The sequence below is a fragment of the Ammodytes marinus genome (genome assembly GCF_949987685.1).
Source record: "Ammodytes marinus genome assembly, chromosome: 20".
In the NCBI taxonomy this organism is placed as follows: Eukaryota; Metazoa; Chordata; class Actinopteri; order Uranoscopiformes; family Ammodytidae; genus Ammodytes; species Ammodytes marinus.
Window position 1 is genome coordinate 9,858,108 of NC_137224.1, and position 17,375 is coordinate 9,875,482.

At 39.3% G+C, this 17,375-nt stretch overlaps 1 protein-coding gene across 1 annotated transcript in view; it reads left to right on the top strand.

Annotated features, from left to right (window-relative positions):
• The window catches only part of cpn1 (carboxypeptidase N, polypeptide 1), a 15,501-nt gene extending 2,273 nt beyond the window's left edge, over positions 1-13,228 (top strand). The window contains exons 2-9 of the mRNA XM_080048958.1: positions 1,238-1,434; positions 2,813-2,968; positions 6,102-6,278; positions 6,408-6,519; positions 9,519-9,658; positions 11,100-11,199; positions 12,393-12,511; positions 12,752-13,228. Coding sequence (XP_079905084.1) covers positions 1,238-1,434; positions 2,813-2,968; positions 6,102-6,278; positions 6,408-6,519; positions 9,519-9,658; positions 11,100-11,199; positions 12,393-12,511; positions 12,752-12,862 — 1,112 coding nt within the window. The 3' untranslated portion in view covers positions 12,863-13,228. The remainder of the gene's footprint in view (positions 1-1,237; positions 1,435-2,812; positions 2,969-6,101; positions 6,279-6,407; positions 6,520-9,518; positions 9,659-11,099; positions 11,200-12,392; positions 12,512-12,751) is intronic.
• The last annotated feature ends 4,147 nt before the right edge of the window (positions 13,229-17,375 follow it).

The window sequence follows — 17,375 nt, forward strand, 5'->3', positions numbered from 1 at the left end:
CAATCACTTTTAATCAGGCTCACTCCCCTCAGCTCAACTCTGTCAGAACCTCGACGAACTATCTTATCAAGACATTTAATTTGAAATTGGCTTTAAGAGAAACGAAAATGTTCTCGTTTTAAAAGAAGGAAAATAACACATCTCCCTATTACAAATGAAAAGTTGAATCCAATATCAATGCACCCAGAACCCTTGCTCAATTTAATACACAAAGAGATGTTGCTACATCCTTACTGGGTCTGGTACGGCCAGTAGCCCAAGGTGGCTAATGCTATCTTATTGTAAGTAGAACACCAGATCAAAGTCTGTTTACAGGTCTTGGGGAGCACTACTATCTGTATAGTACAAAGTCTTTTGTGGCTCTAAAGGGAGTTGTGTGGAGTCTGATAAATTGCCTTATGGCCCTTGAACTGTTTGGGTATCCAGACTAAAACTAAAAAAGCTCCATAAGTTCCTTTAGCATACAGGTAAAAGGAAGTGAGTTCGCTAGACCTCTGTAGCATGCTGCTCATTTCTGCTTGAGGCTAGCATCTCGAGGCTACATTATCCGCTAGCGTACCACATCTGAATCTTTGTCAGAACTGTCAGCAGTTGGGCTTCATTTTGGTAATGTAAGTGCCAGATTTTGATAAGGCAGACAAATACAAAGAATAAAAAAGACAATACCTCTTGTTAAGCCGCATCAATTTTGATCATTGATAAATTGTCTATCAGCACAGGAGTTAAATGCTAAACTGGTGCGATACAATTTTAGCTAATGCCTGAGTCTGTTTTTCTTTATGACCATTGTGCAACTATTAAACCATGTTTCAGCATATCACAGATACATATTTTAGAAGTAAACTTTGCATACCTAACCAAGACACATTTGTTGTTCCTGCGTGTACGGTGTGTCCCAATCCTTTAAATGGCATCCAGTGGCTGCTGTTGACCAAATTTAAATTCTGCAACATGTTGAAACTCCAAATGCTGGCACAAAGATTCATAAAAAAAAACTAATAGATTGATTTAAAGAATGAATGGAAGAAGTGGAAAAATAGTCTACTGTATGTTCATGTCATGGGTGCGCTCATGTGTAGCCTATGTATGTATGTGTGTGTGTGTGTGTGTGTGTGTGTGTGTGTGTGTGTGTGTGTGTGTGTGTGTGTGTGCATGAAGTGTCTGTCATTTTGAATGCCACGCTTGGCAGACCTGTTGCGGCTCTTTGACCCCCTTCACCTCTTCACTTCCTCCCCAGTGGAGCCGGAGTTCAAGTACGTGGGCAACATGCACGGCAACGAAGTGCTCGGCCGGGAGCTGCTCATTAAGTTCTCCCAGTTCCTGTGCGAAGAGTATCGGGCCGGAAACCAGCGGATCACAAGGCTTATCCATGACACTCGCATCCACATCCTGCCCTCCATGAACCCTGATGGCTACGAGGTGGCCGCCAGACAGGTAATGTGTGCACCCTACTGTACATGATGTGAGCCACAGGCCTCCATGTGCTAAAAGAAAACCAGAGGAAAATCTCCCAAAGTGACGCCTTTGGGCTGGTTTTTCTTCAGTAATCATCATTCGCCACTTGGGGAGAAAAAGTTTCCACATTGTGTCCTTGCCAGTGGAAATGTTAGAAATGTTAAGTTCCCTTAGGGAAATCTACCCACACCGTCAAGTTAAGTCCCAGCAAACACATCTTACTCCATCAGATAACACACATCCAAAGGGCCTGTGTTTGTATCCATTGAAGACAAGCAACTAAGAGCCAAAAAGTGTTTTCCGGTTACATTCTCTTCCACTGTTTGCTTAAGTCTGCATTAATCCTACAGTATCTACAGTATCTGCTCCCTGAGAGAGCCCCTAGCTTTGCAGGGGGGAGTAATTACATGGGCCACGAAACAGATGACACACGTGCACAATCTCTTTGAGACTAATGATATGTCCTGAGGAGGCCAGCAGCACGTGACGGTCCCTCTCTTTGCCCCTTTAGACGACACAAGTACACCGCACTATAATTTGTTGCATCAACAGATGTTTAGATGCAGTAGCGTTAGGACATCAATGGGAAGGCTGCTTCATTTCCCACCATCCCATAGTGAAAAAACATTGAAAAAAGTGTTTTAGATAAAGTCAAGTCATTTTAAAAGGGAAATTCAATGATAATGTGCTATTTTGAGGCAGATAGAGAAAGAGGCAAATAAGAAAGAAAATTAAGTAGTAAAATAAAATAAGACAATGGCAAAGCTAACATGTTGATGTTTGAGAAGGTATAATCTTATAGTGTAGTGTATTAGCATGCATTTTTTTTGCATTACACAAAATTTACAGCTGAGGCTGATGGGATGTCATTACATTCTTGTGGCATTTGATCATAAAACAAGGTTCACATGATAAATGTTTTCCTTTGATGATGGTGCTAAAGGAAAAGTTAAGAGAGGCATTGATATTGCCATGTTTTTATGCTCAGCATTCCGACAGTCTTGAAATGTTCTCTTGTTTCTTAAATTTTAACATCCTTTAAAGCATTTTTGGGAAGGATTCGAGTTTAGATTCCTCAGGAAACAATGAAATCATTATGATTTCAAAGTCGTTTGCAGTGGGCAAAAACAGCTGGAAAATGATTTACTATTGTTACACCACAGTTTGTGGAATTCAGAAAAACTGTTTTCCTTTGCCGCTTCCAAGTGTTTTGAAATATTATTTGAATATCTTGAAAAATCTCGATATGAAAAACAAGAGGCTGAAACATGATAGTTCAATCACACTACTGGGTGTTAAAGGGGAACAAGTTAACCGGACATAGTTGCTATTTTATATTTTCTCTGCGGGTCAACAGGGTCCAGAGTTCAACGGCTACCTGGTGGGTCGTGGGAACTCCAGAGAAATCGATCTGAACCGGAACTTTCCAGACCTGAACGCACTCATGTACTACTACGAGAAGACCAACGGGCGAAACCACCACCTGCCCCTGCCAGACAATTGGGAGCAACAGGTCAGTGCTACTGGGTAGACACACAAGACCTCATCTATCATTGTGAATGTGCATATGAGTGTAAACACATGTGTGGCAAAAACAGAAAGAGGGAGGGAGGGAGGGAGATGGAGGGGTGCAATTATCGTTATTTTGTGAGTTGTGTGCGTTCACCGTTTGAATATGGAGTTTAATAATGAGCAATTGTAACTTAGCCGAGTTATCTTGGCTTCAACTTCGTTGACTTAAAAGAATGCATGAGGTTTGTACTGGATCAGATTCCGCTGCCAGTTGAGCTTTCATCAAATAGAAAAAAGCTGCCCATAAATCTGAACGGTAAGTAGAACCTGCAAATTGCCAGGCAGGCAAGCTGTGTCACGTTGAGTGTGATTGTGTGTGCCTGTACATTCTGACCCGTTAAGAGTGGGTGTGTGTGTTTGCTTATCGTACTGTAAAACCCTATATCACCTCATATAAACTGTGCATTTCTTCCGCTGGGTCATAAAGAGGCCGCTCTCTTTTGTTTTTGCAATATGAAACAGGCGAGCGAAATGCCTTACTTGTTCCAATTTGGATGGAACAAGGAATGGAACAACAGCCTCACTGCGAATATCCCTTTACAACCTCGACCAATAATAGGACTTTGAATAGTATTATATCTGTTTGAAAAAAAAGAGGTCAGTGGAAGACAATAAAATGAAGTTGACAAGGCTCCTCTAAAACTCTCGCACTCTTGGAATGAAATCACCTGACAAGATATATGTACTAGATTTAAAGATTCTCAACCTCAGCTAAACATTTTTGTCTTTTCGTCACCACCATGAGAATTTGAACTGACCTACTCCGCGGTCGCAGAATGTAACTGTTACCTGGACTCTCCACATAACTGTGATTCCACCACAAAATCATATGTTCTTTGCCACAAATGTATTTCACATTGGTGGAAGAAGTAACCAGATCCAAGACCTGAGTATATGAACTCAATTTCATTGCACCAATGGTATTTAAAAAGCAGAGATGCTTTCTTAAAATAATTAATTATTTTACCCAGTGGGTATTAAACAGCTCGTAAAGCCCTGATGGGTATTGTCGAGACTATCGAAAACACACTTATCAAGCACTGTGCTCCTTTGGCAAAAACATGCTAAGCTCTCTGCACAGTCAGCTACCGTACATGCTGCTGCATATCCTATCCATTATAGATTATAAGAAGCAAACACCTGGTCTTCACTGTGAATGACTCTGGGGCAATACACTGTAACATTTATTCCAATAATATGCTAAAGTATAGAATTTGTGGCTCAATATTGCAGGGAATATAGTTTAGATTGGCTGTAACAGAGACAGCGTTCCTTTCTGTGTGACTCTACCGTAGTGTATATCACTGTGCAAGTATTATTTCTGGGGAGGTTTGGGGTCCCCTGTGACCCGGCCCCAGATAAGCGGATGACCATGGATAGATGGATGCATGGATTATTTTAGAAAGAAGGAAGAAGGGAGGTATGAACGTTTGTGCTGTAGAACTACTGCTTATACTGGGCTGGAAAGTGCATTTTGAGTATTAAGATCAGATCCTTGGGGCGTCCCCGTCTGCAGTCGTCTAATCTTTGACATACACTAACATGGCTACTTGTCTCAAGGATAATTCCTATGAGGTATTTTCTAAATTGCTCTGCCTTTTGGTACCTACTGCTTGAAAGCACTGGGTGTTATTCAGGCTGGATGATATATTGCCATTGCATTATAACCCTATTGGCTGGATAGATATATGAGTGTGCCCTTTTTTAAGTGATAATGCAATAATAATGTTATAAGAGAGAGAGATACTGTCTAAGTGCCTCAGAATAAAGTCAGGAAACCATACCATAAAGTTGTCTTATGGGAGGTTATACGAGTATAATGTACTCCAAGGTACAGCCATTGATTTTTTAAATTACCTTTTTTCCTATTTACTAGTTCCTGGGATGCAAATGCGTTGAGGAAACTAGCCACGGGCTGGCTGTTTACCCCACATGACTGCCCCCTGAAAGGCAAACACAAAAGAGTAACTGTGTCACTGTTACAGATACTTCTTTCATGCTGGTCAGGATTACATTCTCACAGGCTACGTGAAGCCACAGACCCCCTGTGCCCGCCTGCTGCAGGCTCAACCATGCTACATTTTAATTAGCTGACAGATGATGAGTTTAATGTTTTTTTCTTCTTCTCAGCAACAGAGAATGTTCCACAAAATGACAGACAAATACAGCAACTCAGGACTGTTATGATTTTTTGTACAATATAATGTTGGTTGTCCTTCATGTGTAAACCGACACCATAATGACAGCTCTGACTTCAAAGCACGCATGAGTGTATATAAAGATCCACGGCCAATAAACACCTGCCAGTCCTCAAAACAGAAGCCCCCTTGTCTTGGTTACAACTGCTGCGTCCAAGGCCAGTCGTCTCTGCACGGCCTGATTAGCCTTCAGCTGAACCACACAGTGTTTATTGTCCTGCATACCTTATTCAAGGAGAGATATAACTCCTTCTCTCCATGCATGATATAGGGCTAGCCTAGGAGCGTGTGAGAAGAAGCTTCTGAGCCCACAGAAAAAAATAAATAGCAGCTTAAAGTGGATTTTAAAGGTTTAAGGTGTCGGTAGCGTTGTCATGGGAGATGAGGGAGAAAGTGCGCGACAAGTAAAGCTGAAGAATCATTTCAGGGGTTTGGGAAAGGCAGAGGATACTTTGAAGATATAACCATGGCTCCCTAAAAGATTAACCTGGTTTCATTAAAGTGAGGAGCGGAGAAAAATACTTGCGTATGGTGAAGCGTAGGAAGCAAGGATTTTGTCCAGTGAACCAGCCAAGCAGAGACGCCAGTGGTTCTGGGTGAAAAGAAAACCAGATGTCTTCAGTCCACTGATGTTGTTTAGGAAAAGTCTGGGATGAAGGGAACGTTGTGTGTAATAATATCAGCAACCAGACAATATACAGGGTAATTTATGGAGGGAATTTGAACTCTTTCTATTATAATCCACTATGTGGGTACTGCACGTTTGTCACTTTCTAAAAACACTATGCTATATGTCATGTACATTGTTCGAGTACATGAGCCTAAAAAGTCATAAGCTACTTTATTTATAACTTTCTCCTTGAATGTCCTCCACAGGTTGAACCAGAGACGATGGCGGTCATAAAGTGGATGCAAAACTACAATTTTATCCTGTCAGCCAACCTCCACGGAGGAGCCGTGGTAGCCAATTACCCCTTTGACAGGTCGAGAGATCCTCGCATTCGAGGGAGGACCACGTATGCATCCACTGCTGATGACAAAATCTTCAGAAAGGTCTGCTGCAGATTACAAATTCCTTCCAGATGTTGCTCACATCCTATCTCATCACTGTCTGTAATGTGTGTGTGTGTGTGTGTGTGTGTGTGTGTGTGTGTGTGTGTGTTTACATTTGTGTGATGACAGTTGGCGAGGTCCTACTCGTACGCTCACAGCTGGATGCACAAAGGTTGGAACTGTGGGGACTTCTTTGATGAAGGGATCACCAACGGGGCCAGCTGGTACTCTCTGTCCAAAGGTAAGCAGAACACCTGCTCCTGAACAACGCGAAGAGAAAACAACAGATAAAACCCAACTCTGTTATCATGACATTGATGAGCAATGCTAACAATAACTTGTAGCGGTGTTCAACAGTGGCCCCAAATCCCCTTCATTTCCTTCCAGAGAGGTTTTGAATATGGAACCAACTGTGTTGAGTTCGAAGTTCAAGTTCCTAGTAAACTAGGAGGATTTTGGATGAACTCATGAAATATTTAATTTCTGTTTGTGAAGGGGTGATTTAATACAGTGGTTATTAAAGGAATATACTTCTGCCAAAACAACCGAAGCTCGTACAAGTTTAAATCTATTTACATTTTTTCAAATCCTGCTGACGTTCGGCCTGAACTGTGACTTGATATAGCCTACAGAAAGATGAATGAGTTGAATTTGTGTTTTATGTGTTCTTGATGATGACTTTCCTCTACTTTAATCATTATTTTACTACAAAATCATATTTTTACTACATTTATTTTAGAATGAGAAAGAAAGATGGATACCATTGTCTGCTAAACGTGAGTTAGCGCTGGAAGCCGGTTAGCTTAAAATCCCAACCTGTCGTTTTTGCACTTAGGTTTTAATAAAATAAAAAATAAAAACATGTTAGTAAGGTAGTAACAGCTAAGCATTACTATTAGAGAGTATGTGAGCCTTAGAGGAGCTGGTAGGCAGAATTTGTTTGGAGGGAGCCAGCTAAGCTAGCTGTTGCTCTCTGGTTACAGACTTTGTACCAAAGTAGCTAATGCTGTTGGTAGGTACAAGAGAGAAAGTAAATAGTATAGTTGCACAATGTTGAAGTATTACTTTTAAATACACAATGTTCATTGGTTGGGAATGCCAACATTCCAACCTATTGTGTGCTACCATAACATAATGCTGCAGCACATAGCTATAATATGATATACAGTTATACTGACCTATTGATGGAGCCATGAAGGAGCCATGCAGTCCAGAAAGAGTTGATAATTAATACCTCACTGCCGCCACGTGAAAAACAAATCGCTCCCCTTTTACATAGTATGCCAATTCACCGTGTTGGGGCAAGTCCATCATAATTCCTGTTCAAAAGAAAGACAAGGCCACCTGCATGAATATTGGCATGCACTGACAGCTAGACCTCAGTCAGCAAGAATTACATGCCATGAGTGGCTTGCAAGGCAAGCTTTCCAGTGCTGTCAGTCTGACTATTTCTGAGGCCTCTTTTCTCACCTCTTGCATTTAACCTCTCCGACCCCCGTACACTAACAGCTGCGCCTCTACTGACACCCTTGGTTGGACCAACCTTAGAAAAAGTACTAGTGAGGGGTGGGGGTAGTGTGGAGGGAGGGTAGTATGCATTTTTTCCATATTTGATATAGTTTCTTATGTGCACTGTGGTTGATGTGGAAAATATTTTTCCATGTAAGTAATACGTTTAAAATATTACACCATACACCGTTTCTGCACGGTGGATGGTGGAAGGGTATTTCAGTTTCTTGTAATTCAAGCAGTCCATTGAACATTTTAATGAGGGAAGGTCTCGCTTTAAAAAAAAGCAAACCATAAGGTTTAGCAACCTTCCCCACCCCAATCATTTTCATACAGTCCCCTTCATAAAACTCTGCAAATGGGAGAAACTATGGACTTTCCCCTTGTAATTTCTAACATTAGCAACTGCTACAGCTAGTCATAATCAAATTTAAAATCTACCACAGAAAAAAACATATCATTCATTCTTCGCACATGACTCTGCCTCATTCAGTTTGTTTGACTAAACGCTTCCAAATCACTTATATGCCCATCAGGCGCCACATAACTTAAATATACTTCACGCCTACATGAACACATCATTTTAAAGACATTTTCTTTCAACCTAATTTTACTATATAAGTGCTAAGCCGATAGGGCTGCTATACTGGAGCAATTTCACAGATTAAAATAAACACTTGCAGTGTGTTGACTGTATTTGTAGGCCAATGTCACCCAGTTTGTCTTGTCTTGGTGCCATCCAATGTTTTGCCATGCATCCAATTCTGTAAATGCATACAAGTGGTTAACCATGTTGGATTTACTGTCTTCCAATTGCTTCTGGAAAATAAAATCAGTGAATATTTGAGGTTTATTTTTAAAGTTATTTTGTGTATCATGAAAGCACCCACAGGGCTTAGTGGTGCTATTATACTGGTTTACTTATAGATATACCATTCTTTACTGACATTGGCCACCTAGAGGCCATTAGGAGTTAAACAAGCTCATTCACTGGAAAGCGAGTTCAAAGTCTTCGTCCTCCCTCATTTAGGAATTTGGAAATTTGCGCTTGCATGGTTTTGATGGATACTTACATTAATGTTTTGCGATTGAATGCTTGGAATTTCTTTAAAATGTCTGGGCATGTATTCGATTTCAGCTCACATAATCTGTAACTGAAACAATAACAATACCAATTTCTTTGATCAGTAAATCTTGGTCTGGGCTGGTCTGGATTACTACATGGAATGTGAATCTGTTGAGCTGTTGAGTCATGCAAGCTTTTGATTTTGGATGAAAACGCCCATAGCTGCATTTAGTAGGAGCACGTTATGTTTATTTTAACAACTCCTTTTGGTCCAAGTGTTATGTCATGGTCTATGAGGTTACATTTGAACTTTCCCTCCCAATCATGGCCTCATATGAGTTCGCCCTCAATAGAAAAAGGTATAGCTGTGTCACAAAGTTGTAAAGCCAAAAATACGTCAGTCCATCTGCGAAACGTGGTGGTTTGGAAAAGTCAGCTTAACCATGTGAAAAAATGCAGCTTTGTACCCCAAAAATGTGAAAGAGTGTTTTTTAGATGGGCAGACGATACATCAACTACTTACAAATCTCAACAACGCCTGAGGTAAACCAAGGCTCCATGTAAGCCACTCTATAAACCACTCTGGTAACCACTAATATGGAAAATATATTCTGTTTCCAAGATTTCTTTCTTGAAATCTGATTATTTATTTCTCTGTGTTTCAGGCATGCAAGACTTCAACTACCTGTACACCAACTGTTTCGAGATCACCTTGGAGCTGAGCTGTGATAAGTTTCCTCCAGCATCGGCACTGCACAGAGAATGGATGGGCAACCGAGAAGCACTGGTTTCGTACCTTGAACAGGTCAGAACACACCTGTTATTTAGTCATTGGAAAATTGCTGCTAAGTCATTTATTTATTTATTATTCTTTCGGACAATTCCACCAATACACAATTTTCTCTTTCATATCTTCATACATCTTACTTTGTGTTGTCCGAAGGGTGACGGAAGAAGCCAAAGGCTTATCAGGTCCCGCCCCCATTTTCATCAGATTCGGATTTAGATACACAGATACATAGTTATTGTTTCAGAAAATTATAAAAAAAAAAAAAAAAAAAAAACAATAAAAAAAATAAGAAAAAAAAAAAAAACAGACGTGTGTTGAAAACACGCGGTCAATGGCATTTAGAGACCAACTTAGCCTTTCTCAGCTCAGTTCAGTTTGTCTGTGTCAATGCAAAGTGTGAAGTGGCCTTGTATGTGGCCTGTTCAATTTCTTATCTGGCAGTCTAAACACATCTGCAAAAGTATTCAAAAACATACAAGTCTGTCTGCTGGCCTCTATTATTCGTTACAATATTGTTATGATAGTGACATTCACATTGTGCTCAGCTTATTAGTCTATAATTTTCAATAATTTTTGAAACATAATTTGTTTTGAAATTGCGCAAACTGCAACTCCCTTTGACATCTTCATCAAGTTCATTCCACAGCTTAATACCCTTTACAGAAATCGAAAAGGATCTAAGTGTGGTCCGTATATTTTTCTCAGTGAATTTTCCTTTTCTTCTTAAATCATGTGAAACTCCTCTTTCTTCAAACATTACTTGTAAACTGTTAGGAAGGCTTTTTTTTGAAGCCTTGTAAATCATTTGTACGGTGTGGTAATTTACCACATCACGTATTTATAACGTGGAGCAAACAAACATGCAGACATAAAGTTAGTTACACACGCAAACCTCACTACCAAGAGTCATGAGTCCAATACCCTGGCTTCCTGTAAATACTGTCTGTGTTCCGGCGGATAAAATGATTGAAAATGAGCTATGTGAAATGCAGTGTAATACAAGACTTTGACTGACAACAGACTTTTTACCTTCTTGTCAAGGTTGAAAATAGGCCCTGGGTTGAAGATAAAATATCCTTTATCCTTTCCACAGACTGTCTGAGTGCAAATATAATACAGTGATGCATTGTCAATAACAGTGTTTCTTAAGACCCAAGGGATGGTTGGGATATGCATGCCGCCATGAAAGGGCTTGCAGGTACTGCTCTGGTCTTGCTTTGCTATATATGTGCATTGCAGAGCACAGGGCCAAGGAAGGATAAGGGTCACATGTTTTGATACGTTTATAACCAGATATTGACCAGACTTGCAATCAATGCCGTTGCAGAATTCAAACACAAAGCTAACTATGTTTCCACATACTTGACTATCAAAGAGTTGGAAGGGGGAAATTGATAGAATGAAATGGGAAAAATCAGTAATATTTAGTAATGCATGTGTGTTTCTCCTTGCTCAGGTGCATCATGGGATTAAAGGCATGGTGTATGATGAAAACAACAACCCTATTGCCAACGCTGATATCTCAGTGTCTGGCATCAACCACGATATGACCACTGGTGAGAAGGGCTTGAGGGGGGTGTAACTGCTATACAGATGTGGTTTTTATTTCCTGGGAGGTTTTTTCTCTCTCCTTAACTGCTGTGTTGAAGTAGTTAGGGAGTATGAGAGGTTTGTGGTAAATGATCTGCTAATGTGCAGGTTAAGAATTCAGCCTTTAATTAAGAAATGTTTCCCTTACCCTCACCTTTTTGTTGAAACAAAATGAGCAATTTCTGCTTTTTGTTCAAATCAAAAAGCAGACATTTCCTAAATACCTGAATTTTACCACATTATAAAAAAGAATTATTATAAAAAAGAAAATAATAGGGCATTCAATCCTCATACCTGAGTGGAACAAGCTGTCCTCTAGTGGTCAATAGTGAAAATGCACTTTAAAATAATGTAAATAACTGTATTATATGCTGTATCTAGATTTACTCAAAAACAGTAATTAAATTAAATGTTGAGGCTAGCCTACTTTATAGTCCACTTTTATTTATAGCATATTATATCCGACAGCTAAATGTAATACTAAGATTTTACAAACCTGTAATAAATCAGATGCATTCTTATACAATAAGTTAAACCACTTTAACAGCAATATATAAAATACATTAGCTTATAACAGGCTGTCCTTGGCCAACTAAAATATTTAGTTTACATGTTAATACCTATGAAATTGTTCTTCAATAGCTCAAGTATAACAATAAATCTCTGACAGAGTCGATTTTATACTTTTAGATATTAAAGGCAACACTGTGTAACTTTTTCGTAACTAAGCCACTGGGGCCACATGTAATTACATCATTACAGCAGGCTTAACTGCTAAAGCTAGTTTAACAGAATCCTCATGTCAGCAAACTGAATGAGTAATGTGAATTACACAGCAGTATCCAACTAAAAGTGGCTAGCATTGACTTTCATTGGCCATCATAGTGGTCATTCCAGAGTTTGAATCAAGCTTTTTCTTGCATTAAAGCCCCTTTGTGTACTGACCGTAGCAAAGCTGCAATTGATTGATTTGGAAGTCAACATTTAATTTGTAAGTGCACATGTTATTTCTACTTTCCAAGGTTACAAAGTCTAACTTTTCAGTACACCTGCTGGTAATACTTGTGTAGTTTGACCTGAGTTTTGAATGAACAGATACATGATCTGAATACTTCTTCACCACTTTGTAATCCTCTCATCTTTTCCCATGCTCCTCTAGGGGTGGATGGCGACTATTTCAGACTTCTGTTACCAGGTACCTACACGGTGACAGCATCTGCCCCGGGTTACCTCCCCTCCACCAGCACTGTCACAGTGGGACCAGCAGAGGCTATACAGGTGTGTTTCTAACAGTATACGACACAAATCTAACAGTTGATTAACAGTTTTACCTACAAATTCACCTTTTTATAATGGAAAAAGCAGGTAGTCAGTGGCGTACATACACTTCTAAAGAAACCCCAGACAAGACTTTTGATTCATTTGTGTGTGTGTGTGATCTTGTTGTATGTTTTGAAGGCTGGAAAATATGCACTGCTTCCATCACTCATACCTTGTTCTTCATTTCTTCCCTGACAGCTGAATTTTTACTGTAAACCGGCACCAAAACAAAGCCTGAAAGGAAAGCCCCACAACGGCAAGAAGAACCACTCAGCTCCCAAGGCCCCCTTAAAACTCGGTCCTAGATGAGACACACGGACAGGACAACAATTCAGGACAACATACAAAACAACAAGTAAACACATGCTTTGAAAATCCCACATGAAACATGAACACACACACATACATACAAGTTATGAAAATGCTAATTGGCCACGGTATATGTATGTAATTTTGCCTTTGTAGTCCCATGATTATGTATTTCAATCCTCTGTCCTTTTGTTTGTGTTTTTTTTGTTTTGATAAATATAAACTGTGTGTCTGGTGTATTTATGTAACAGTGTATTGGTATGAACACAGCTATCCCGCATTTGTAAAGGACTTTTGTTGATTTTGATTATTATACATTGATGGAAATTAAAAGTGGAAAATAAAATAATTTGTCATTATTTACCATCTCTGTATATATTGTGTTCTTTATTTTGCCTGTGTATTGTTCTTTAAAGGCATTTGAACGAGTAACATCATTTTCAAAATCAGTGGTGTGAGTCCGATCTCTTCTGGTCAACTGGATATAATGCATGGTCTCTGGAAAAATTTGTTATTTACGTGATTTACAAACGTTGAACAGTAGATGTCACTGCTGTACAAGGAAGGACAAAAGACATGGCTTTCCCTTTCCTGTAACTGATCATTCCTGAAAAGTTGAATTTCCTGGGGGGAAAAAAGGCAGCTATTTTTGAAATAACATTTCTGTCCCTGTCCAACCATGGCAACCTCTACAAATCTTGCCTTTCCACTATTCACCAAACCCACCCTCTGTCAATGTGTGCTAGAGTTGCAATGTTTAGTCCATTCATAGAATCTTATCATCAAAGCAAGAATTCCAAACGTTATCTGGGTCTTACTTTTTAAATCTGAGGACTTTGTACTGCTGATTACTACATGTCAGCTACTCGTCAGAGTTGGGAAGGCAGATGATACATCAAGAACAAACTGAAGGAAATGCTTCTTCTTAGTCATATCTCCCTGGAGGTGGCAGCAAAGGATAGCCTGACCTCTACAATGTGTTCTAACAGAAATGGACATTTTCTTTCTCATTGGTATTTGCTGAATTGTAGAACTATTGGTTTGGATGTTTGCAAATGTGTTTCTGTAGAATAAACACGTGCAAGGTAAAACGTGAAATTCAGGCTGATGTATCCCTAATTAGAAAGAGTGCCATTTGAATTATCTTTAGTTGCTCAATGCATTGAGTCTTAGATTCTACTCGAGGTGCATCAAAATCTTGTTTCAAAAGAGATGGGAGAAATCTCACAAATACTTTTCAATTATACAGTCGGAGATTTCAACTGCATGATGTTTTTGGTGAAAGGAATTCCTTTGCCCCCAATTGAAAGAACTCCCTTAGCAAACTGAAGTTAAACACCGTTCATTTTTCCTGTGCCATTCACAGGCACTGCCCCATACAACAATAGCCTCTCTCTGACAAACAGGAAAACGGAAAAACGCACTTCACTGGACAGACACTGTGAATTATGACATTGATATAACGGTCCCCCCAAAGACACACAAGTCACACAAATAATAAATTATATAGTTGTGCTTAAGTGCGTATAGGTAAAACAAAAACACTAATCTATTCTAGAGTGGCACACTATTATATGAATTCAACAGCAGAATGATATAGATCAGTGGCTTTTAAAGAAAGAAATTCGGCACAAAATTTTACATTACAATGATCATGTCAGTGAAAATACTATTGTTTTGAGCAAATGAATACAAAATAAAACTGAAATGTAGTCATCTGACATGAGGTATATTAATCACCCAGAGTTACTGTCATCAGCTGAGCTATCAGTCCGGTAACCGCAATAAATGAGTACAGTAATTTCCCTTTTTCTGCCTACTCACACACATTGTCACAGCTGACAGTTCTCAGAGCAGACACAATGGAGTGATTGTGTGTGGGCAAATGTATTCTCTGCCTACAGAGCATTATAGTCACGATCAACTGGCAGCAAATATTGAAAGACAACAACAGACCCACATAGTGCCCTTGAATGAGGGTGGCCACTGTGAGAGGAAACAATGCCAGTGTTTCATACAGAACCACTGATCTGGAGTGTTCTCAGTGGTAGTATGGATGTGTGTGTGTGTGTGTGTGTGTGTGTGTGTGTGTGTGTGTGTGTGTGTGTGTGCGCGCACGTGCGTGTTTGTGTGTAAGGGCTTGCACTTGTATCTGTGGACAATTAGTTGGCCAAACGTGGCGTCAATGAAGCCCACCACTGCTAGACATCACCTACACTGACTCTTACCCACAATTCATTGACTGATATTAGGGCATGCTTCAATAATAATCTAGGAAATGTCACAAAGCACAAGGTTACTTTTTGTATTCAGAAGAAAGTTTTTTGTTGGACAGTGATGAAATCAACTTTCATGGTCATTTTTTACGTTGAATCAATGCAAGTCTCTACACATGTATAAATATATAGGCTATATATTAGTGCACATTGCAAATGTATGAGCTGATACAGTCTGTGAATAACTTACAAGGCAACACATGCAAAACATGACATACACGATATGATGAAGCTAATCTGTTTATATGGCAGAATAAGCAGGTAATGTGTGTGTGTGTGTGTGTGTGTGTGTGTGTGTGAGGGAGCCTGTTTACTCCTCCTGTATCTTTTCCATTTGTCCTTGCCAACACTTGAAGACAAACGTGTCCAAGCGACTTTGTTTCCTGCTATTGTTCTGCACATACAAGATCACATGTGAGGAAGCTGCCTTTACTGCAGACACAGCAAAAAAAAACAGACTCAGTGCTTCCCACCACAACACGCAATGGCCTCGGCTGACAACAAGGCTTTCCCAAACGTGTAATAATCCCTCATGCAAAGACTATGATTGTCCCACTCTAAAGAAAGGTCTTTATCGTCTAAAAGGTGCCAAATGAAAGAGCTGGCTGATGGAGAGGGGAACCACAAAACATACAGTTCTGGTGTCACCTTCCTACTGGGTGAAAGATTTTTTACAGGGAAACCTCAACTTGTATAACTATATAAGCCACTGCTCCTTAATTTACTTACTTAACCTGATACGTTTTTTTAATATTTTGTATTTAAAATAATCTAAACATGTGATTTAATTAAGTAACATACATTACTTATAGTGACACTCAACAAATCATAACAGAGAAATGGTTCAGTTCCAAACTTAGATAATGTTACTTCCTAAAAACCGCTGTGAGCAGGATTTGGTCTGGGTGGAGTGGACAGCCCGAACATGTGCTGGCCTGCACAGGAATAAGCTAGTGAATTGAGGAAATTGTTCGTGTTGAATTCCTCTGACACAAAAAGAGCGAGTTCTTTTCTTGTCACATGGATTTCACTAGCAATGGGTAGCTTTACTATCGAAGTTGGTTAATGTTAGAAAAGTAAAGATTAGAACACTTTAAACTGGTAAATCTGATATAGGAAAAGCATATTTGGACTTTGAGTATTTTGAAATGTATTGCTGTACACACTGCAGACATGCAGACAATGTGAACACTTGAAAGACTGCTGACACCATGATTTGGTAAAATTAAGTATGGTAAAAGTATTAGGTGTTATAAAAGACCAGATGCAGTAGCAGTAGACCTAATATGGATACTTTAACTATCAAAGGTGAGTTGAAATATTCCATCAATGAATCTTCCCCCCCTGTTATGAATGTCATTTTTCAAATAAAAGTTTGCTCACTTTGTTTTTACAACTTCTAAATTGTGCAGATATGCTGCTGCTCTTCTTGTTTCTTTATGATTGAGACCATTTTCGGACATTCTTAAAACACCAACTATTAATCGATAATTTGAAAATTATATATATATAAATCTTTATAATGAAAAAAGCCATAACTTGCAGCCCTAAATAAGCCTAAAAAGAAGGAAAAAACATTCATTATTCTAAACTGCTTTAGACTCTAAAGCAAAAATGGCCCCTGTGAATGTAGCCCATATTATTTGATCTGATAAACGATTTTATATTGTATTGGGTAGTCAATTCTATAGTATCGTGTGCATTTCCACAGTAATCAAACTAGTTGTATAGCCTAAATTAAATTTCTCATTTAGGCTATATGACATTTAAATTTAGCCTAAATGAAATGTAGGCTACTAATAAAGTGAATGGTTGTTTCCTGTGAAATGTATAATTTAACATTAAAAATAAAAAAGTAAAGTAAAAGTAGCCTACTTTAATACTGGCTCCTTTGTGCAGCTTGTTATTGAGTCATCAACACCTAGTCCTACAGTAACTGCACAAGGCTATGCTTCAATGAGAAATACCAGTGTGAACGTGTACAATTGCACATGTAGACGAATACAAATTTGCGGAGTAACATTTACGCTTTAAATCAGGTCAAGCAGTCCTCTTATGTGTGTGTTCGTGTATTTTTTTGTGAGTGTTTTTGGTTTTTGGACTCACTCTATCTATTTTCAGTCAGGCAGCCGCTGAGCCAGCCACGGGTCTCTGAAAAAAAAAAAAAAAAGTGGGTGGCGTTGTTGCATGTAGGCATGGAGAGGCGCAAAGCGACCGTGCTGCCGCTGTTACTGATG